This window comes from Bos indicus x Bos taurus, chromosome 15 (assembly GCF_003369695.1).
Source record: "Bos indicus x Bos taurus breed Angus x Brahman F1 hybrid chromosome 15, Bos_hybrid_MaternalHap_v2.0, whole genome shotgun sequence".
Lineage (NCBI taxonomy): Eukaryota > Metazoa > Chordata > Mammalia > Artiodactyla > Bovidae > Bos > Bos indicus x Bos taurus.
Window position 1 is genome coordinate 34,284,082 of NC_040090.1, and position 23,893 is coordinate 34,307,974.

General features: G+C 38.4%; 1 protein-coding gene across 1 annotated transcript; it reads right to left on the minus strand.

Annotated features, from left to right (window-relative positions):
* Positions 1-15,947: 15,947 nt before the first annotated feature.
* LOC113904923 (olfactory receptor 52K2-like) lies at positions 15,948-17,023 on the minus strand. Its single transcript, XM_027561991.1, has 2 exons — positions 16,286-17,023; positions 15,948-16,070 (listed from the first exon to the last, which is right to left on the minus strand). Exons 1-2 carry the CDS (start codon positions 17,021-17,023, stop codon positions 15,948-15,950), a joined length of 861 nt encoding a protein of 286 aa, XP_027417792.1.
* Between the last annotated feature and the right edge of the window lie 6,870 nt (positions 17,024-23,893).

The window sequence follows — 23,893 nt, forward strand, 5'->3', positions numbered from 1 at the left end:
CAGAGATACCAAGGGAACATTTCCTGCAAAGATGGACTCGATAAGGGACAGAAATGGTATGGACCTACAGAAGCAGAAAATATTAAGAAGAGGTGGCAAAAATACACAGAAGAACTGTACAAAACAGATCTTCATGACCAAGATAATCACTATGGTATGATCACTGACCTAGAGCCAGACATCCTGAATGTGAAGTCAAGTGGGCCTTAGAAAGCATCACTATGAACAAAGCTAGTGGAGGTGATGGCATTCCAGTTGAGGTGTTTCAAATCCTGAAAGATGATGCTGTGAAATTGCTGCACTCAATATGGCAGCAAATTTGGAAAACTCAGCAGTGGCCACAGGACTGGAAAAAGTCAGTTTTCATTCCAATCCCAAAGAAAAGCAATGCCAAAGAATGCTCAAACTACTGTACAATTGCACTCATCTCACACACTAGTAAAGTAATGCTCAAAATTCTCCAAGCCAGGCTTCAGCAATATGTGAACCATGAACTTCCAGATGTTCAAGCTGGCTTTAGAAAAGGCAGAGGAACCAGAGATCAAATTGCCAACATCTGCTGGATCATGGAAAAAGCAAAAGAGTTCCAGAAAAACATCTATTTCTGCTTTATTGACTGTTTGTCACCCTGCTTATTTAACTTATAGGCAGAATACATCATGAGAAACGCTGGGCTGGAAGAAACACAAGCTGGAATCAAGATTGCTGGGAGAAATATCAATAACCTTAGATATGCAGATGACACCACTCTTATGGCAGAAAGTGAAGAGGAACTCAAAAGCCTCTTGAAAGTGGAAGAAGAGAGTGAAAAAGTTGGCTTAAAGCTCAACATTCAGTAAACGAAGATCATGGCATCTGTTCCCATCACTTCATGGCAAATAGATGGGGAAACAGTATCAGACTTTATTTTGGGGGGCTCCAAAATCACTGCAGATGGTGACTGCAGCCATGAAATTAAAAGACGCTTACTTTTTGGAAGAAAAGTTATGACCTACCTACATAGCATACATTGCATTGACTACAAATATCCGTCTAGTCAGGGCTATGGTTTTTCCAGTGGTCATGTATGGATGTGAGAGTTAGACTGTGAAGAAAGCTGAGTGCCAAAGAATTTATGCTTTTGAACTGTGGTGTTGGAGAAGACTCTTGAGAGTCTCTTGGACTGCAAGGAGATCCAACCAGTCCATCCTGAAGGAGATCAGCCGTGGGTGTTCTTTGGAAGGAATGATGCTAAAGCTGAAACTCCAGTACTTTGGCCACCTCATGCGAAGAGATGACTCATTGGAAAAGACTCTGATGCTGGGAGGGATTGGGGGCAAGAGGAGAAGGGGATGACAGAGGATGAAATGGCTGAATGGCATCACCGACTCAATGGACATGAGTTTGAGTGAACTCCAGGAGATGGTAATGGACAGGGAGGCCTGCTGTGCTGCAATTCATGGGGTCGCAAAGAGTTGGACATGACTGAGCAACTGAACAGAGCTGAACTGAAGGTTGATCCAGTTTTTTTGTGTAAACTTCATATATGATGAGATTTGTGCTGATTTTTTTTTTTTTTTCTACTTTTTTTTGTTTTTCCTCTGATGGGCAAGGCTGAGTGAGGTGGTAATCCTGTCTGCTGATGATTGGGTTAGTATTTTTTGGTTTGTTTATTGTTTAAATGAGGATTCTTGCACAGGGTGCTACTGGTGGTTTGGTGATGTCTGGTCTTGTATTCACGTGGCTTCCTTTATGTGAGTTCTCACTATTTGATACTCCCTAGGGTTAGTTCTCTGGTAATCTGGGGTCTTGGAGTCAGTGCTCCCACTCCAAAGGCCCAGGGCTTGATCTCCAGTCAGGAACGAAGATTCCATAAGTGGTTTCTTATGGCATTAAGTGAGATAAAACAAATATCCAAAAATGAGAAGCCAAGGATGAATCCCAGATAAATGACAGTTACAAAATCAGGAATAATTAAAATAATGGAATATATACATTTACACCCATGAGTAAAGTCAAAACAGTCCAACAAAAATAAAGTATAGTAGACTTATCCAGGAAACAAAGGAAATAAAAAATTATATTAATCAGTTAAGAACAAAACTAAGTAAAGCATAAATTGGAAAACAAAACTAAAGCAAGTTGCCAAGTGGGGGAAAAAAACAATGAATATGAAAACAAAACTAACAAATATGTTGAGAGGAAAGAAAAGAAATAAATAATTGATATGCAAAGTTAAATAGAGGTAGATGAAGAAGATTTATATACATTAAAGATTAACTGCAAAGGGAAAAAAAGTATAGGAAAGGCAAACAAAGGAATAAATGTAGAAAAAAATAATAGGTTTTTTTTTTAACTTAAAAATTAAAACCATAAAAAGAGAAAAGGAAAAAAAATGGAAGAAGAAAGGTAAAAGAAAAAATAATAATAAAAAAACTACACAGAACTGCAAAAGTCCAAGTCGAAGCAGAGGTTTATAACAACAATAAAAAATGTGACTGAATATACACATATACATATTCGTACAGTCCAAGAAAATTAAAGTACAATAGATTGATGCAGAGTACAAAGGAAACCAAAAATTATATCTATCAGAACAAAATTAACTAAAGCACAAACTGGAAAACAAAACTAAAGCAAGGTACCAATTGGGAATAAAGCAATGAAAATAAAACTGACAACTATGTTGAGAGGAAAGGAAAGAAGGAAAAGAAATAAATAATAGATATGCAAAGTTAGAGTTAGATAAAGAAGAATTATATACATTAAAGATTAACTGCAAGGGGAAAAGAACAGTAGGAAAAGCAAACAAAGGAAAGAATTTAGAAAAAAAAAATACGTTTTAAATGTTAAAATTTAAAGAGAAAAGAAAAAAAAAAAAGGAAAACTCCACAGAACTGCAGAAGCCCAGCGTAGAGGCAGAGATTTATATTAACAATAAAAAGTGTGACTGATAAAAAAAAAAATCCTAAAGCTTAATTAGATTTCATAGTGCCAATAAAATTAACAACTTCAATGGTGGGGGGGGGGGGGTGGGGAGAAAGAAAGAAAAAAAAAATCCTAAAGACTCTATAGAACAAGTCAAAACCTAAGAATAATAAATGCTTTTCTTGAGTCAGTGCTGGCACTGCTGGGAGTCACAGTCCATCTTACCTCCCTAGGATGCCCTCCAACACTGTGTTGATCTCTGGACCTGCTATGGAGGCAGCTCAGATTCTAAATAGGTCCTGCTCCAGTGTGTTCTTGCCTCCGATGTCTACAGCTATCATAATTAGTGCACTTTCTTTTGTGGGAGCTCTCAATGTCCTTTTATATATTCCATAGATACAGAGTCTGCCTAGTCTATCATGTGGATTTAATCTGTAGCTTGTACAGCTGGTGGGAAGGTTTTGGGTCTTCTTGCTTAGCCACACTGCCTCTGGGTTTTAGTTGTGGTTTATTTCCACTTGTGCATGTGGGTTGTCCACTGGGGTTTTGCTCATGAGGCTGCCCTGGAGGACTTGGGTCTGCCCCTGTGAGAGCCAGGGATGGTCGTGGTGCAGCTGCTTGGCTTGCAGGGGTTCTGGAGGCACAAGGTACTCAGGAGAGTTGATGGCTAGGACAGCAGGAAATACAGTGTTCTAGAAGGGTATGGCAACCAGCACTGGCCAATACACTCCAGTATTCTTGTCTGGAAAACCCCCTCCCTGCATGGATATACTTAAGACTTTTATTGCCTGTGGCAGTTCTGCCCCAGTGAGAGTTGAGAATGAAGGTGGCGCAGCTGCTTGGCTGGTGGGGACCCTGGCAGTGCCAAATTTGCAGGGACATGGACTGCTGTGCCACAGGAGTTATGGCCCTATCAGAGTCTTTCTTCAAGCCTCTTGTAGCTGGCAATTACAAGGCCTCTTTGGCCAGACTTTCTCTGTAGTTCTGCCCATTCAGGCACTTAGAGGGCTCCTTTGCCTGGGGTCCTTCTCTGTTGTTCAGCATGTCAGGCACATAAAGGGGCACTCTGGGTGGGGTCCTACTCTGTAGTTCAGTGCATATCATGTTTGATGGACCAGCCTCTCTATTGTTCAGCTGCTGATGCTTGTGTGTAGAGAGAGAGGCTATAGTGATGGCTACATCCGCTCTGTGTGACTCAGCATTATTGCCTTGCACCCATGGCTGCCCAGCTTTCTTAAACAGGCATTTCCCACCATAATCTCTGTCCTCACATCCCTTTGATCCATCTCTCTGCAGTCAATAGCAGCCCTCACCCTGGGATTGCTCCATAATCCCTAAACTCCAGCTCCCAGCCACTGTGCTTTCTGGGGACATGCATCCCTGTCCCTGTCCGAGGGACTATGTATGGCTGCAGCAAGGACTGTCTGATTTTCACTTAAGCTGCCACATGTGAGCTGTTTCTGTCTTAAATGTTTCTCCTCTGACTCAGATAATTGCCCTGATGTGAGGATCAGACCCCTGCTTCAGTTCCCCCACCCGCTGAGGTCAGGTCCAATCCTACTAACAGTCCTGTTTCTCCCCCTAGTTACTTTGTCCTACCAAGTTTTGTATGGTTCTATATATTATTTTAAAGCCTCTTGACGAAAGTGAAAGTGGAGAGTGAAAAAGTTGGCTTAAAGCTCAACATTCAGAAAACAAAGATCATGGCATCCGGTCCCATCACTTCATGGGAAATAGACGGGGAAACAGTGGAAACAGTGGCAGACTTTATTTTTCTGGGCTCCAAAATCACTGCAGATTATGACTGCAGCCATGAAATTAAAAGACGCTTACTCCTTGGAAGGAAAGTTATGACCAACCTAGATAGCATATTCAAAAGCAGAGACATTGCTTTGCCAAAAAGGTTCGTCTAGTCAAGGCTATGGTTTTTCCTGTGGTCATGTATGGATGTGAGAGTTGGACTGTGAAGAAGGCTGAGCACTGAAGAATTGATGCTTTTGAACTGTGGTGTTGGAGAAGATTCTTGAGAGTCCCTTGGACTGCAAGGAGATCCAACCAGTCCATCCTGAAGGAGATCAGCCCTGGGATTTCTTTGGAAGGGATGATGCTAAAGATGAAACTCCAGTACTTTGGCCACCTCATGCGAAGAGTTGACTCCTTGGAAAAGACTCTGATGCTAGGAGGGATTGGGGGCAAGAGGAGAAGGGGATGACAGAGGATGAGATGGCTGGATGGCATCACTGACTCGATGGACGTGAGTGTCAGTGAACTCCGGGAGTTGGTGATATACAGGGAGGCCTGGCATGCTGCGATTCATGGGGTTGCAAAGAGTTGGACACGACTGAGCGACTGATCTGATCTGATATATTATTTTCCACTGGTCAGGTACTACTGTCCACTCTCAGCTGGTGTTCGGTATGCACTTCCGTGTCTGAAGGTGTAGTCCTGATGTATCCGTGGAGAGATAGGTACTTCACATCCACCTACTCTGCCATCTTGTTCCTGTAATTTGTGTTTTGACTTGCAATTGATTATTCTGCTTTTTATCACTGAAAGTGAGTGAAGAAGAGTGGGACTAAGTAAAAAATGTAATGGAATTCCTGAATATGTGATGACAATGTTGTTCTCTATGTCAACAGTAACATCTATGTACAGGTTTGTTAAATAGTAAGATTCTGGTTGCATGAAATTCATCATGTTTTGATTCATGTGTCAATATTTTGGAATTTGTCCTTCAACTACCTATTTTTATGCCAATACTATTTTCATCTAGATGACAGTTGTCAATTTCACTCAAAGGGTTATTGCAGTCTCATGTCATTTAAAATAGCTTAAGTATAAAGTATTCATCAAGACATATTATACAAAATACATATAGAGATAAGACTTACATAGAGAAAACTAATAATCATTTTTGAGAGCAATTTTAAAAGATATACATGTGTATCCAAAAGTCTACAAATAATAAATGCTGGAGAGGGTGTGGAGAAAAGGGAACCCTCTTACACTGTTGGTGGGAATGCAAACTAGTACAGCCACTATGGAGAACAGTGTGGAGATTCCTTAAAAAACTGGAAATAGAACTGCCTTATGATCCAGCAATCCCACTGCTGGGCATACACACTGAGGAAACCAGAAGGGAAAGAGACACGTGTACCCCAATGTTCATCGCAGCACTGTTTATAATAGCCAGGACATGGAAGCAACCTCGATGTCCATCAGCAGATGAATGGATAAGAAAGCTGTGGTACATATACACAATGGAGTATTACTCAGCCATTAAAAAGAATACATTTGAATCAGTTCTAATGAGGTGGATGAAACTGGAGCCTATTATACAGAGTGAAGTAAGCCAGAAGGACAAACACCAATACAGTATACTAACGCATATATATGGAATTTAGAAAGATGGTAACGATAACCCTGTATACGAGACAGCAAAAGAGACACTGATGTATAGAACAGGCTTATGGATTCTGTGGGAGAGGGAGAGGGTGGGAAGATTTGGGAGAATGGCATTGAAACATGTGAAATGTCATGTATGAAACGAGATGCCAGTCCAGGTTCAATGCACGATGCTGGATGCTTGGGGCTGGTGCACTGGGACGACCCAGAGGGATGGTATGGGGAGGGAGGAGGGAGGAGGGTTCAGGATGGGGAACACATGAGAAATAAAGGAATAAAAAATTAAAAAAAATAAATAAAGGGGAAATTAACTAAAATAAATAAATAAAATTGAAAAAAAAAGATATACATGTGTAGATATATACAATCATCATATATCCAAAGTCTTGTTATTGTGAATTTCTATTCTAAGTACATATATATATATACACCTATTTTTCCTTGGAAGAAAAGCTATGACAAACCTAGACAACATATTAAAAAGAAGAGATGTTAGTTTGCTGACAAAAGTCCATATAGTCAAAGCTATGGTTTTTCCAGTAGTCATGTATGGATGTGAGAGTTGGGCTGTGAAGAAAGCTGAGCACTGAAGAATTGATGGTTTTAAACTGTGGTGTTGGAGAAGACTCTTGAGAGTCCCTTGGACTGCAAGGAGATCCAACCAGTCCATCCTAAAAGATATCAGTCCTGGCTGTTCATTGGAAGGACTGATGTTGAAGTTGAAACTCCAATACTTTGGCCACCTGATGTGAAGAGCTGACTCATTTGAAAAGACCCTGATGTTGGGAAAGATTGAGGGAAGTCCATATAGTCAAAGCTATCGTTTTTCCAGTAGTCATGTATGGATGTGAGAGTTGGCCCATAAAGAAAGCTGAGGGCCAAAAAACTAATACTTTTGAAGATAGGAGGAGAAGGGGACAACAGAGAATGAGATGGTTGGATGGCATCACTGACCCGAGGGGCATGAGTTTGAGCAAGCTCCGGGAGTTGGTGATGGACAGGGAAGTCTGGCGTGCAGTAATCCGTTGGGGTGCAAAGAGTCAGACATGACTGAGAAACTGAACTGAACTGGACTGATGATGGTTATGTCATAAAGCCACTCTATTTTCAACATGAAATATAGTTTATAATGACAACAACAACATTATCATTTACATATGACAGTTATTCCCTAATTGCATCTTGACAATTTCATTGTCCATAAAGGGAGAAAATGAAATCAAAACAAGAGTTTGTCTTGTGCTTAGAAAATATATTGTGTACATTTTTGTAAACCATATCAGACTTAGACTAAAAGGGATCTTACACATCATACACACCTGTTTGTATAGGTGAGAGTTAAATTTTTTTTTTTTTCTCTAATTTTATTTTATTTTTTAAACTTTACATAATTGTATTAGTTTTGCCAAATATCAAAATGAATCCGCCACAGGTATACATGTGCTCCCCATCCCGAACCCTCCTCCCTCCTCCCTCCCCATACCATCCCTCTGGGCCGTCCCAGTGCACCAGCCCCCAGCATCCAGCATCATGCATCGAACCTGGACTGGCAACTCGTTTCCTACATGATATTTTACATGTTTCATTGCCATTCTCCCAAATCTTCCCACCCTCTCCCTCTCCCACAGAGTCCATAAGACTGTTCTATACATCAGTGCCTCTTTTGCTGTCTCGTACACCGGGTTATTGTTACCATCTTTCTAAATTTCTTAACTATATCATTCTAAGTACAATCAAAAACCTCTGAGACTTGGGCACAAAGGTCAGAACTACTTCTAGTACTGCTTTTCTCAAGCCCAGAAGCTATCCACTGCAGTGTTAAAACAAGTACAGAGACATACAGAAGTTAAATGTATGGTGGCCCAGAGAACATGGCATTTTAACTACTTCAGCTAATTCTATGGGTTTATTTTTTGGTTTGGTACTTAATTACTCAGGTTCAAATTTGGAATGTCATCTGTTGAGTTTTCCACTGTATCTTAAATTTACTACTTGAGTAGAACTGGTTAGAGAATGTAATTTTCTCCCTATTATTTAAAAAGAAAATATGTTTTATTTCAGGCCTCATAATAAATAAGATAACAAAAATGTTTGTCACTGGGGATTCTCTTATTATACATTACCCACTCTATTTTCAATAACTATACAAGTAACAAGAGTAGCCAATATTTGTGATGTGCTTACTATGACTCAGATACTATAACTAGCACTACAATTCTATCAGTGATTGACACCTAACAGAGGTGATGGTGATCTTTAGGGACTATCTTGGAAATTTCTCTTTGTGTTTTGTTATTGTCATCAAAGTATTTAAGAGACATTACTGGATTTAGTGACTATAAACCAGAAAGAGACCTCCAATACATAGAATAATTCCTCCCAACCTCCTACCCTCCACAAAATATCCTGTATATGAGAGAAATTTCAGATATGCAACTGGATATTAAAACCACTATGAGGTACCATTTCATGCCAGTCAGAATTGCTGCGATCCAAAAGTCTACAAGCAATAAATGCTGGAGAGGGTGTGGAGAAAAGGGAACTCTCTTACACTGTTGGTGGGAATGCAAACTAGTACAGCCACTATGGAGAACAGTGTGGAGATTCCTTAAAAAACTGGAAATAGAACTGCCTTATGATCCAGCAATCCCACTGCTAGGCATACACACTGAGGAAACCAGAAGGGAAAGAGACACGTGTACCCCAATGTTCATCACAGCACTGTTTATAATAGCCAGGACATAGAAGCAACCTAGATGCCCATCAGCAGATGAATGGATAAGAAAGCAGTGGTACATATACACAATGAAGTATTACTCAGCCATTAAAAAGAATACATTTGAATCAGTTCTAATGAGATGGATGAAACTGGAACCTATTATACAGAGTGAAGTAAGCCAGAAAGAAAAACACCAATACAGTACACTAACTCATATATATGGAATTTAGAAAGATGGTAACAATAACTCTGTGTACGAGACAGCAAAAGAGACACTGATGTATAGATCAGTCTTATGGACTCTGTGGGAGAGGGAGAGGGTGGGGATATTTGGGAGAATGGCATTGAAACAAGTATAATATCATGTATGAAACGAGTCGCCAGTCCAGGTTCGATGCACGATACTGGATGCTTGGGGCTAGTGCACTGGAACGACCCAGAGGGAGGGTATGGGGAGGGAGGAGGGAGGAGGGTTCAGGATGGGGAGCACAGGTATACCTGTGGCAGATTCATTTCGATATTTGGCAAAACTAATATTGTAAAGTTTAAAAATAAAATAAAATAAAAAAAGCCTATATAATATTCTGAATACAGAATTTCACCTTGCTTGTATTTGCTGTTATGAATATAGATTTTTTTCACTTTGCTTTACTAATAATCAGAAATTACTTTGTATGGTTTTAACAAGCAAATATGTACTTGATATTATAGAAATATAACTATTCAAAAGGATGGTATATATTGTTTGTTAAGACTATTATCAGAAGTTATTAAATATTTTTGAAAATTACACCAACAGCAACAATAACATTTCTCATGGTGTCTGAGTAATCAGTGAAATACACCAAAATTCACTGATATTTATAACTTTCATATTTACAGTTATTCTATACATAGGTAAAAGGGCTACTTATATCACCTAGTGCTGTCATACACAAGTATATATGTTGCTAGTTTTACACTTATATTACTACTTGGGTATTATGTATTCTTTTTTTTTTTAATTTTATTTTATTTTTAAACTTTACAATATTGTATTAGTTTTGCCAAATATCGAAATGAATCCGCCACAGGTATACCCGCGTTCCCCATCCTGAACCCTCCTCCCTCCTCCCTCCCCTACCCTCCCTCTGGGTCCTCCCAGTGTACCAGGCCCAAGCATCCAGTATTTTGCATCGAACCTGGACTGGCGACTCGTTTCATACATGATAATATACATGTTTCAATGCTATTCTCCCAAATCTCCCCACCCTCTCCCTCTCCCACAGAGTCCATAAGACTGATCTATACATCGGTGTCTCTTTTGAAGTCTCGTACACAGGGTTATTGTTACCATCTTTCTAAATTCCATATATATGTGTTAGTATACTGTATTGGTGTTTTTCTTTCTGACTTACTTCACTCTGTATAATAGGTTCCAGTTTCATCCATCTCATTAGAACTGATTCAAATGTATTCTTTTTAATGGCTGAGTAATAATACTTCATTGTGTATATGTACCACAGCTTTCTTATCCATTCATCTGCTGATGGGCATCTAGGTTGCTTCCATGTCCTGGCTATTATAAACAGTGCTGCGATGAACATTGGGGTACACGTGTCTCTTTCCCTTCTGGTTTCCTCAGTGTGTATGCCCAGCAGTGGGATTGCTGGATCATAAGGCAGTTCTATTTCCAGTTTTTTAAGGAATCTCCACACTGTTCTCCATAGTGGCTGTACTAGTTTGCATTCCCACCAACAGTGTAAGAGAGTTCCTTTTTCTCCACACCCTCTCCAGCATTTATTGCTTGTAGACTTTTGGATCGCAGCTATTCTGACTGGCATGAAATGGTACCTCATAGTGGTTTTGATTTGCATTTCTCTGATAATGAGTGATGTTGAGCATCTTTTCCTGTGTTTTTTAGCCATCTGTATGTCTTCTTAGGAGAAATGTCTATTTAGTTCTTTGGCCCATTTTTTGATTGGGTCATTTATTTTTCTGGAGTTGAGCTGTAGGAGTTGCTTGTATATTTTTGAGATTAGTTGTTTGTCCGTTGCTTCATTTGCTATTATTTTCTCTCATTCTGAAGGCTGCCTTTTCACCTTGCTAATAGTTTCCTTTGATGTGCAGAAGCTTTTAAGTTTAATTAGGTCCCATTTGTTTATTTTTGCTTTTATTTCCAATATTCTGGGAGGTGGGTCATAGAAGATCCTGCTGTGATGTATGTCAGAGAGTGTTTTGCCTATGTTCTCCTCTAGGAGTTTTATAGTTTCTGGTCTTACGTTTAGATCTTTAATCCATTTTGAGTTTATTTTTGTGTATAGTGTTAGAAAGTGTTCTAGTTTCATTCTTTTACAAGTGGTTGACCAGTTTTCCCAGCACCACTTGTTAAAGAGATTGTCTTTAATCCATTGTATATTCTTGCCTCCTTTGTCAAAGATAAGGTGTCCATATGTGCATGGATTTATCTCTGGGCTTTCTATTTTGTTCCATTGATCAATATTTCTGTCTTTGTGCCAGTACCATACTGTCTTGATAACTGTGGCTTTGTAATAGAGCCTGAAGTCAGGTAGGTTGATTCCTCCAGTTCCATTCTTCTTTCTCAAGATAGCTTTGGCTATTCGAGGTTTTTTGTATTTCCATACAAATTGTGAAATTATTTGTTCTAGCTCTGTGAAGAATACCGTTGGTAGCTTGATAGGGATTGCATTGAATCTATAAATTGCTTTGGGTAGTATACTCATTTTCACTATATTGATTCTTCCAATCCATGAACATGGTATATTTCTCCGTCTATTAGTGTCCTCTTTGATTTCTTTCACCAGTGTTTTATAGTTTTCTACATATAGGTCTTTAGTTTCTTTAGGTAGATATATTCCTAAGTATTTTATTCTTTCCGTTGCAATGGTGAATGGAATTGTTTCCTTAATTTCTCTTTCAGTTTTCTCATTATTAGTGTATAGGAATGCAAGGGATTTTTGTGTGTTGATTTTATATCCTGCAACTTTACTATAATCATTGATTAGTTCTAGTAATTTTCTGGTGGAGTCTTTAGGGTTTTCTATGTAAAGGATCATGTCATCTGCAAACAGTGAGAGTTTTACTTCTTCTTTTCCAATTTGGATTCCTTTTATTTCTTTTTCTGCTCTGATTGCTGTGGCCAACACTTCCAAAACTATGTTGAATAGTAATGGTGAAAGTGGGCACCCTTGTCTTGTTCCTGACTTTAGAGGAAATGCTTTCAATTTTTCACCATTGAGGATAATGTTTGCTGTGGGTTTGTCATATATAGCTTTTATTATGTTGAGGTATGTTCCTTCTATTCCTGCTATCTGGAGAGTTCTTATCATAAATGGATGTTGAATTTTGTCAAAGGCTTTCTCTGCATCTATTGAGATAATCATATGGTTTTTATTTTTCAATTTGTTAATGTGGTGTATAACACTGATTGATTTGCGGATATTGAAGAATCCTTGCATCCCTGGGATAAAGCCCACTTGGTCATGGTGTATGATCTTTTTAATGTGTTGTTGGATTCTGATTGCTAGAATTTTGTTAAGGATTTTTGCATCTATGTTCATCAGTAATATTGGCCTGTAGTTTTCTTTTTTTGTGGGATCTTTGTCAGGTTTTGGTACTAGGGTGATGGTGGCCTCATAAAATGAGTTTGGAAGTTTACCTTCCTCTGCAATTTTCTGGAAGAGTTTGAGCAGGATAGGTGTTAGCTCTTCTCTAAATTTTTGGTAGAATTCAGCCTTGAAGCCGTCTGGACCTGGGCTTTTGTTTGCTGGAAGATTTCTGGTTACAGTTTCAATTTCTGTGCTTGTGATGGGTCTGTTAAGATTTTCTATTTCTTCCTGGTCGAGTTTTGGAAAGTTGTACTTTTCTAAGAATTTGTCCATTTCTTCCACGTTGTCCATTTTATTGGCATATAATTGTTGATAGTAGTCTCTTATGATCCTTTGTATTTCTGTGTTGTCTGTTGTGATCTCTCCATTTTCATTTCTAATTTTATTGATTTGATTTTTCTCCCTTTGTTTCTTGATGAGTCTGGCTAATGGTTTGTCAATTTTATTTATCCTTTCAAAGAACCAGCTTTTGGCTTTGTTGATTTTTGCTATGGTCTCTTTTGTTTCTTTTGCATTTATTTCTGCCCTAATTTTTAAGATTTCTTTCCTTCTACTAACCCTGGGGTTCTTCATTTCTTCCTTTTCCAGTTGCTTTAGGTGTAGGATTAGGTTATTTATTTGACTTTTTTCTTGTTTCTTGAGGTGTGCCTGTATTGCTATGAACTTTCCCCTTAGGACTACTTTTAAAATGTCCCACAGGTTTTGAGTTGTTGTGTTTTCATTTTCATTAGTTTCTATGCAAATTTTGATTTCTTTTTTGATTTCTTCTGTGATTTGTTGGTTATTTAGCAGGGTGTTGTTCAGCCTCCATATGTTGGAATTTTTAGTAGTTTTTCTCCTGTAATTGAGATCTAATCTTACTGCATTGCGGTCAGAAAAGATGCTTGGAATGATTTCTATTTTTTTGAATTTACCAAGGCTAGATTTATGGCCCAGGATGTGATCTATCCTGGAGAAGGTTCCATGTGCGCTTGAGAAAAAGGTGTAATTCATTGTTTTGGGATGAATTGTCCTATAGATATCAATTAGGTCTAACTGGTCTATTGTATCGTTTAAAGTTTGTGTTTCCTTGTTAATTTTCTGTTTAGTTGATCTATCCATAGGTGTGAGTGGGGTATTAAAGTCTCCCACTATTATTGTGTTATTGTTAATTTCTCCTTTCATACTTGTTAGCATTTGTCTTACATATTGCGGCGCTCCCGTGTTGGGTGCATATATATTTATAATTGTTATATCTTCTTCTTGGATTGATCCTTTGATCATTATGTAGAGACCTTCTTTGTCTCTTTTCACAGCCTTTGTTTTAAAGTCTATTTTATCTGATATAAGTATTGCTACTCCTGCTTTCTTTTGGTCCCTATTTGCATGGAAAATCTTTTTCCAGCCCTTCACTTTCAGTCTGTATGTGTCCCCTGTTTTGAGGTGGGTCTCTTGTAGACAACATATGTAGGGGTCTTGTTTTTGTATCCATTCAGCCAGTCTTTGTCTTTTGGTTGGGGCATTCAACCCATTTACATTTAAGGTAATTACTGATAAGTATGATGCTGTTGCCATTTACTTTATTGTTTTGGGTTCGAGTTTATACACTGTTTTTGTGTTTCCTGTCTAGAGAATATCCTTTAGTATTTGTTGGAGAGCTGGTTTGGTAGTGCTGAATTCTCTCAACTTTTGCTTGTCTGAGAAGCTTTTGATTTCTCCTTCATATTTGAATGAGATCCTTGCTGGGTACAATAATCTGGGCTGTAGGTTATTTTCTTTCATCACTTTAAGTATGTCTTGCCATTCCCTCCTGGCTTGAAGAGTTTCTATTGAAAGATCAGCTGTTATCCTAATGGGAATTCCCTTGTGTGTTGTTTGTTGTTTTTCCCTTGCTGCTTTTAATATTTGTTCTTTGTGTTTGATCTTTGTTAATTTGATTAATATGTGTCTTGGGGTGTTTTGCCTTGGGTTTATCCTGTTTGGGACTCTCTGGGTTTCTTGGACTTGGGTGATTATTTCCTTCCCCATTTTAGGGAAGTTTTCAACTATTATCTCCTCAAGTATTTTCTCATGGTCTTTCTTTTTGTCTTCTTCTTCTGGGACCCCTATGCTTCGAATGTTGTAGTGTTTAATATTGTCCTGGAGGTCTCTGAGATTGTCCTCATTTCTTTTAATTCGTTTTTCTTTTATCCTCTCTGATTCATTTATTTCTACCATTCTAATTCACTAATCCTATCTTCTGCCTCTGTTATTCTACTATTGTTGCCTCCAGAGTGTTTTTAATTTCATTTATTGCATTATTCATTTTATATTGACTCTCTTTTATTTCTTCTAGGTCCTTGTTAAACCTTTCTTGCATCTTCTCGATCTTAGTCTCCAAGCTATTTATCTGTGATTCCATTTTGATTTCAAGATTTTGGATCAATTTCACTATCATTATTCGGAATTCTTTATCAGGTAGATTCCCTATCTCTTCCTCTTTAGTTTGGTTTGGTGGGCTTTTATCCTGTTCCTTTATCTGCTGGGTATTCCTCTGTCTCTTCATCTTGTTTAAATTGCTGAGTTTGGGGTGTCCTTTCTGTATTCTGGCAGTTTGTGGAATTCTCTTTATTGTGGCATTTCCTCGCTCTGTGTGGGTTTGTACAGGTGGCTTGTCAAGGTTTCTTGGTTAGGGAAGCTTGTGTCGGTGTTCTGCTGGGTGGAGCTGTATTTCTTCTCTCTCCTTTCAAAGACTTGGGTTGCTTTTCTGGGTGCCTGATGTCCTCTGCCGGCTTTCAGAAGTTGTTTTGTGGAATTTACTCAGCGTTTAAATGTTCTTTTGATGAATTTGTGGGAGAGAAAGTGTTCTCCCCATCCTACTCCTCCGCCATCTTAGCTCCTCCCTATGTATTCTTTTAAATGTAACTATATTTGATTAAGGAGGATAGAGTAGACATTAGAAAACTTTTGTTAACTAAAGGGGAATTTAGACTGAGGTTTATTCCTCTAGCACAGATAAACCTCACTCTAATTCTTACACCTTAGACAACATAAAGTTTTTGAAAAAATTTTAGAAGAAAATCTTTACAACCCAAAGTTAGCCAATAAATTTCTTAGATATGACACCAAAACCCTGATACATACAAGAAAAGAAGATATATTGGACCTGATTAAAATTTTAAATTATTTTGATATAAACAGGCATGGCTTAACAAGTCCCAAAGACTATACCAAATACTAGCTTGGAAAGAAAAATAATAAAAATTAAACATTTTGCTCTAGTTTTTTTACTTTCTATGTATCTTTGATATTTGCTAATCTCACTGAAGTCAATATACTTACCAAACTTTCTAGCTTGTATGAATCCAAGATTTAGCTGAAAAGTTTTTCACTTCAAGGTAACGCTGATTCATTTTCAACATTTCCTGTTTAATAAAACCCTTATCTCTGTTGATGATCTGGGGACTCACAAACTGCAAAGTTGAACATATTTGATTGTTAAGAATTTAAGGAATCCGTCCCTGATTCTTTTGGTTTTAACACCATAAATAATAGGATTCATCATGGGTGGAATGAGAAGGTATATATTGGCTATAAAAATGTGGACAGGTGGAGCAATGTGGTGACCAAACCTATGAGTGAGAAAAGAGAAAAAAGCTGGTGTATAAAACACCAAAATGACCCATACATGGGAGACACAGGTACTCAAGGTCTTGAGGCAGGCAGCTTTGGATGGGAGATTGAAGACTATGAAAAGAATAAGAACATAAGAACAGATGATCAGTATGAAATCCAATCCTCCTGTCAGGAATGCCACAATTAAGCTGTAGGCTCTACGAATCTTGGTCTCAGAGCAAACCAGCTTTATCAGGGCCATAAACTCACAGTAAGTATGGGAGATGACATTAGTTTTGCAGTAGGAAAGCCATCTTAGTAGAAAGGGGTGTGGACTGAGAAGTACAGCTCCTCTGAAGACAATAAGCAAACCCAAGCCTACAATCACTGCAGGTGTTAAGATAGTGGAATGTCTTAGGGGGTGGCAGATAGCTACAAATCGGTCAAAAGCCATGGCCAAGATAAACCCAGATTCCATAGTAGATAGAGAATGGATAAAATACATTTGAGTAAGGCAGGCTTCAAAGTAGATCTCTCTGTCATTGAACCAGAAGAGACTGAGTATCTTGGGAAGTGTAGAAGAAGTAAGCATCAAATCAGCAACTGAGAGCATGCATAGAAAGAGGTACATAGGTTCGTGCAGTTTGCGATCTGTCTTTATAATTAATAAAAGAGCAACATTTCCCATCAGTGACAGTAGGTAGACCAGACAGAAGGGGATGGAGATCCATAGGTGGGCATCCTCCAACCCTGGAATGCCAAGTAGCAGGAAGGTGTTAAGTTTAAGGTTGCTCCTGTTGTAGTCTAGCATTATCCAAAAAATGAGTATGCCACAATCCTATCCAAATTAAAAATCACAAAGATTACAAAAACACGAAGACCAATTCTTTTCATTGTTATGTGTTGGAAAAGACACTGACATCCAGTAACATACAACTGGCTATTGAAGGATTTTTTCAGTAATTCAATATTTCAATTCATCAAATGCATGGAACTGTGCTTTGGGGCAGACAAAAAAATTGTACAAAGGTATTCTCTTTCCTTTTTTCGATCTCCCTTGACTTTTTTTTCAGAAGTGTCCAGTTAGCTAGATACATTTTAATCATAGTATAGCACTATAGAATTAATAACTGATATATTGGTAAGAATGGAGATATAACTTTCTACCATTTTAAACACTCAAAAAAAGTAAAAGTCCAGCCATCGTGGATGAGTTCAGACATTTGTATATTTAACTTCTCTTACCACATTCCCAATGATAGGGCTTATAGATAAAAGGAAACGGAGACTTCAGAAATAATAAAGGACAACTGGAGGCAACGAAGGGGTGTGAATAAAAATGATCTTATATTGAAAAGCAAGTCACTGAGTTGATAAATTTCATGATTTCATAAAATCATCCAAACTGAATGGTTAGAAAAAATTATTTTACAAAGATAAGCCAATAGAGAAAATGACTATGTCTAGAAAACATGGGTGTTCAGGTTACTAGATATTTGTGCTCTACTGTAAATGATCAAGTCAAATTCTTCCAGAAGATGTATAATATATTCTTCAGTCATACAATACACATGAAGCTGATTTTTTGCTTTCCAAGTAAAATTGTTACTTCTTTAACTTTTAATTAAAAAAAATATATATTGGAGTATAGCTGATTTACAATGTTGTGTTAGTTTCTGCTGTATAACAAAGGGAATTTTATATACATACACACACACACACAAACACACACACACACTGGAGAAGGAAATGGCAACCCACTCCAGTACTCTTGCCTGGGAAATCCCACGGACGGAGGAGCCTGGTAGGCTGCAGACCATGGGGTCGCGAAGAGTCGGATACAACTGAGCGGCTTCACTTTCACTTTTCACTTTTCATGCATTGGAGAAGGAAATGGCAACTCACTCCAGTGTTCTTGCCTGGAGAATCCCAGGGACGGGGAACCTGGTGGGCTGCCAAATATGGGGTCGCACAGAGTCGGACATGGCTGAAGCGACTTAGCAGTAGCAGCAGCAGCATACACACACACACACACACACACACACACACACACACTCCTTTTAAAATTCTTTTCCCATATAGGCTATTACAGAGTATGGAGTAGAGTTCTCTGTGCTATACAGTGGGTCCTTTTAGTTACTTATTTTATATACAGTAGTGGGTATACATCAATCCCAATCTCCCAATTTATCCCTCTCACTCCCCGACTCCCTGGTAACTATTTTTTTTTCCTATATATGTAACTCTATTTTTATTTTGTAGGTAGGCTCATTTGTACCCTTCTTTTAGATTCCACATATACCAAGTAAAATTGTAAATACAATTTTTGGCTCCCAGATATTAGCTGACCAGAAAGCATGCATCTTGAAAGCTTGAATGATTATTTTGGAAAGGTATTCTAACAATACTAATTTTTAAATTGGTAAATCATTATTTTGGTTCCAGTATCAGTGTTATCATGAGCTCATATAATAGGCATCTACTTATTCTGAATAAAAAAGTTTCATTAAAACAATGAGGTTTTGACCAATATAGTTCAGGATTAAATACTAGGGCTAGGTTAACAAAAATTATCACGGGTTAAATATTAAACTTAATTTCCTTCTACATTACTTTTGTTAATAAGAAGTTCAGCCATCTTTCAGAGAAGCACACTGGTTCTAGGACTTAGGACTTAACCTAGAACCTTTAACCTAGGTTCCAGCATTCTCTTCTGGTAGAAGCACTGAACTTGTTCTTTCCACCTCAGTCACAACTCTCCTGCCCATAACCAGATTATCCTATCTCTAACCAGATGATCTCACTTCTCAGACTGAGCCCCAGCACATTTACTATATCTACAGCAGGTGCCATTAAACTTCCTATCCTGGGGGACCTGAGGGCTACAGGAATATCCTATAAAGAGCCTCTCCTGAGAATGCTGTCTGGTTGTAGGCAGTTTCACTTATCTCTCCAAGTGTCTCCAAGCACAATTTGGTCTCTTGGAGGGACTCAGTTTTGTGGTCTCCTTGTTACCTGAGCTCTGAGCTTAAAAATCAACAGAATATGGCCTCTACTACAGGACTAATAGGATAATTTATTGTACCTAAAGCACACGCAAGTGCAGTGAACTAAATGCTTTCTTATAGCCTATGTGATGAGAGCTAGAAGAAGTTGAAGATATAGAGGAACAAGTTTATGAATTAATCAGGGTAATCACTATAATATCCCCACATACCTCCAGGTATTCTTAAGTAATTCACCTGAATCAGATTTACCTCTGAAAAACAATTAGAACTCCATGACATCACTTAGCCATGTTCCTATTCCTGCATCCCCCTAGACTTATTTATTTGATCAAGTAAAAGATATGCATTATTTTCATATACAGGAGCATCCCTATTTCAGTTTTGGTTGGAATGTTATGCAAAGATTTGATATGCTTTCCTACAGATGTTCCTCTGCATCCTTCTCTTCTGTTCTGTAAATATCAGGAGCAGTGTGTTACTGAGTCCAAGCTAGCTCTGCTTTCTGTACAACAGGCCAATGAATCTGAGAGACAAGGTGGTGAGACAAGGAGGAGCCAGCTGACTGAAAAAATGGTAGGCTAGCGTCTGAAAATAACCATCTCCTCAGGGTCCGGATGCCAGGTTCTTTTGTAAAGTCAGAGAGAAAGCAACACAGAAATAAAGTCAAAAGACAGAATGGAGAGGCAGAGGCTGCTGGGAAGTAAAGGGTCTTTAGTCTTGCGAAATATCTCTGAGGGAATGGCCAACCTTTGGAAGGAGTGTGCTCATCTCTTACATTCACAGGGCAGGGACAGATTATCTCTCTATGAACTGAACAAAGGCACTTTAGTTTATAGTCAGGTATATGGGCAGGGTTCTCTGAGGCAAGCTATTGCTACTGCTGCTAAGTCGCTTCAGTCGTGTCTGACTCTCAGCAACCCCGTGGACTGCAGCCTACCAGGATCCTCTGTTCATGGGATTTTCCAGGCAAGAGTACTGGAGTGGGGTGCCATTGCCTTAGGCATGATTAAAGCAAGGAAAAGCAAGTCTAAGAAACAGTCTCTAACATGGAGTTAGAATTGGCTTCCTCCCTGCAATAGGTGAAGTTTACCAGCTATGTGTCCCAGACACACAGATAATTTATATTTACTCTAAGTTTGTTCAAAGAGTTGATGGGCAGGGAGATATTCGGGAAAGGAGGGAAAAGCCAAAATACTTCTCCCTATTTCTCAATTTCCTCAACTGCATCTACTCTATGATTCCAGATTCTGTCAGAGACTTCCATTGTCTTAGCTTCCTCTGGGAGACTCTATATCTCTGGATGTGACAATAATTTTGGATATGACACTAAAACAAAAGTCGTGTCTGACTCTTAGTGACCACATGGACTGCAGCCTACCAGACTCCTCCATCCATGGGATTTTCCAGGCAAGAGTACTGGAGTGGGTTGCCATTGCCTTCTCCGAACTTGATGTATAGATGCAATGTAATCCCAATCAATATCCCAGAAAGTTATTTTGTGGATATAGAAAAAACTAATTTTACAGTTTATATGCAGAGGGAAAAGACCTAGTAAAAGCAACACAATAATTAAGGAGAAAACCAAAACTGGAGGACCAACACCATTCAACTTCAAGACTCACTACAATACAAGCTACAATAATGAAAAAGAGTGTGGAAGTAGCAAACACACAGCAAGTAGACCAATGAAACAAAAGAGCAAGGTCAGAAATAAACTCCCATAAATACAATCAATTGATCTTTGATAAGTAAAATAAAATGTAGCACATATAGTATTTTTTCAAATTCTTATAAGAATATATTTAATATATTTACAAAAGTGGGAGAGCTCAACTCTTTCACGCAGATCTAAACATAGACATTACAATTTTCACACACACACACAAAATCTAGCTCAAAATTAATTAGGGGCTTAAATGTAAAGTGCAAAATTATAAAATTTCTGAAGAATAGAAGAAAAAATCTAGGGGACATTGGTATGTTGATGACCTTTAGATATGATATCAAACATGTGCATGAAAGACATCACTGATGAATTGGAGTTCACTAAAATTAAAAATTTCTGGTCTATGAAAGACACTGTCAAGAATGAAAAACAAAGCACAGATTGGAATAAAATATTTTCAAAAATCCTACATAAAAAATGCTATTAAAATAAACAAAGAAATCTAATAATTTATTAACTATGAAAACACAAACAAATCAATTAAAAATGTACAAAGATTTTAACAGACTCTACACGGAAGAAGATATATTGATGGCAAATACACATATAAAAATATGCTCTACATTCTGTCACATATACCATATATAGATTGAAAGAAAAAAATGGGGAGAAGAGAGATTTCCCTGCCAATCCAGTGGTTAAGACTGTACTTCCAATTCAGGGGTGTGGGTTCAATCCCTGGTCAGGAAACTAAGATCCCACATACCATGTGGCATGGCAAAATAATAATAATAAAAAAATATTTTCCACTCAAATTTAAACAAAAGAAAGTAAAGACAGTATATTAATATCAGACAAAATACTTTGTCAAAAAGTTTTATAGGAGACATTGATTATCTAGTGAAAAGAGCTCATTTCACCAAAAAGATAAAACAATTATAAACCTATATGCACCCACAGATCAGAGCTCCTACAAAAATAAAAAAAAAATTACTGAATTGAAGAGAGAAAAGAAAGACAGCTCTACAATAATCATAAGAAACTTCAATATCCCAGTTTCAAAGATGATTTAAACAACTAGACATAAGATCACTAAGGAAAAATAGGATTTGTACAACACTATGGATTATGTGAACCGTGAACTTCCTGATGTTCAAGCTGGTTTTAGAAAAGGCAGAGGAACCAGAGATCAAATTGCCAACATCTGCTGGATCATAGAAAAAGCAAGAGAGTTCCAGAAAAACATCTATTTCTGCTTTATTGACTATACCAAAGCCTTTGACTGTGTGGATCACAATAAACTGTGGAAAATTCTGAAAGAGATGGGAATACCAGACCACCTGATCTGCCTCTTGAGAAATCTGTATGCAGATCAGGAAGCAACAGTTAGAACTTGACATGGAACAACAGACTGGTTCCAAATAGGAAAAGGAGTTCATGAAGGCTGTGTATTGTCACCCTGTTTATTTAACTTCTATGCAGAGTACATCATGAGAAACCCTGGACTGCAAGAAACAGAAACTGGAATCAAGATTGCCGGGAGAAATATCAATAACCTCACATATGCAGATGACACCACCCTTATGGCAGAAAGTGAAGAGGAACTCAAAGCCTCTTGATGAAAGTGAAAGTGGAGAGTGAAAAAGTTGGCTTAAAACTCAACATTCAGAAAACGAAGATCATGGAATCCGGTCTCACCACTTCATGGGAAATAGGTGGGGAAACAGTGTCAGACTTTATTTTTCTGGGCTCCAAAATCACTACAGATGGTGACTGCAGCCATGAAATTAAAAGATGCTTACTCCTTGGAAGGAAAGTTATGACCAACCTAGATAGCATATTCAAAAGCAGAGACATTACTTGCCAACAAGGGTTCATCTAGTCAAGGCTTTGGTTTTTCCTGTGGTCATGTATGGATGTGAGAGTGGGACTGTGAAGAAGGCTGAGAGCCACAGAATTGATGCTTTTGAACTGTGATGTTGGAGAAGATTCTTGAGAGTCCCTTGGACTGCAGGGAGATCCAACCAGTCCATTCTGAAGGAGATCAGCCCTGGGATTTCTTTGGAAGGAATGATGCTAAAGCTGAAAGTCCAGTACTTTGGCCACCTCATGCAAAGAGTTGACTCATTGGAAAAGACTCTGATGCTGGGAGGGATTGGGGGCAGGAGGAGAAGGGGACGACAGAGGATGAGATGGCTGGATGGCATCACTGACTCGATGGATGTGAGTCTGAGTGAACTTCGGGAGTTGGTGATGAACAGGGAGGCCTGGCGTGCTGCGATTCATGGGGCTGCAAAGAGTCGGACACGACTGAGCAACTGATCTGATCTGATCTGATGGATTAATTGGACCTAAGAGACATATACAGACCATTCCAATCAACAATAGCAGAATACACATCTCTCTCAAGTGCGAATGGAACATTTTCTAGTACAGATCATACACAAAATAATTCTTACTAAACCTAAAAAGACTGAAAACATATGAAACATATTTTCAATAAAAATAAAGCTAGAAATCAGTAGCAAAATAAAAACTAGAAACTCCACAGACATATGAAAATGAAACAACATACTCAAACAATCAGTGAGTTAAGGGATAAAATAAGAACAACTAGCAAATATTGAGAAGAATAAAATGAAAACACAACAGTGCAAATATATATGATGCAGCAAAACCAATGCTAATAGAAAAATGTATATCTATAAACTCATTAAAAGAACCAAAGTTTTTATTATAACAAACTAGAAAAAAATGGACTGGAGAAGGCAATGGCACCCCACTCCAGTACTCTTGCCTGGAAAATCCCATGGATGGAGGAGCCTGGGAGGCTGCAGTCCATGGGGTCGTGAAGAGTCAGATATGACTGAGCAACTTCCCTTTCACTTTTCACTTTCATGCATTGGAGAAGGAAATGGCAACCCACTCCAGTGTTCTTGCCTAGAGAATCCCAGGGACGGGGGAGCCTGGTGGGCTGCCGTCTATGGGGTCGCACAGAGTCGGACAC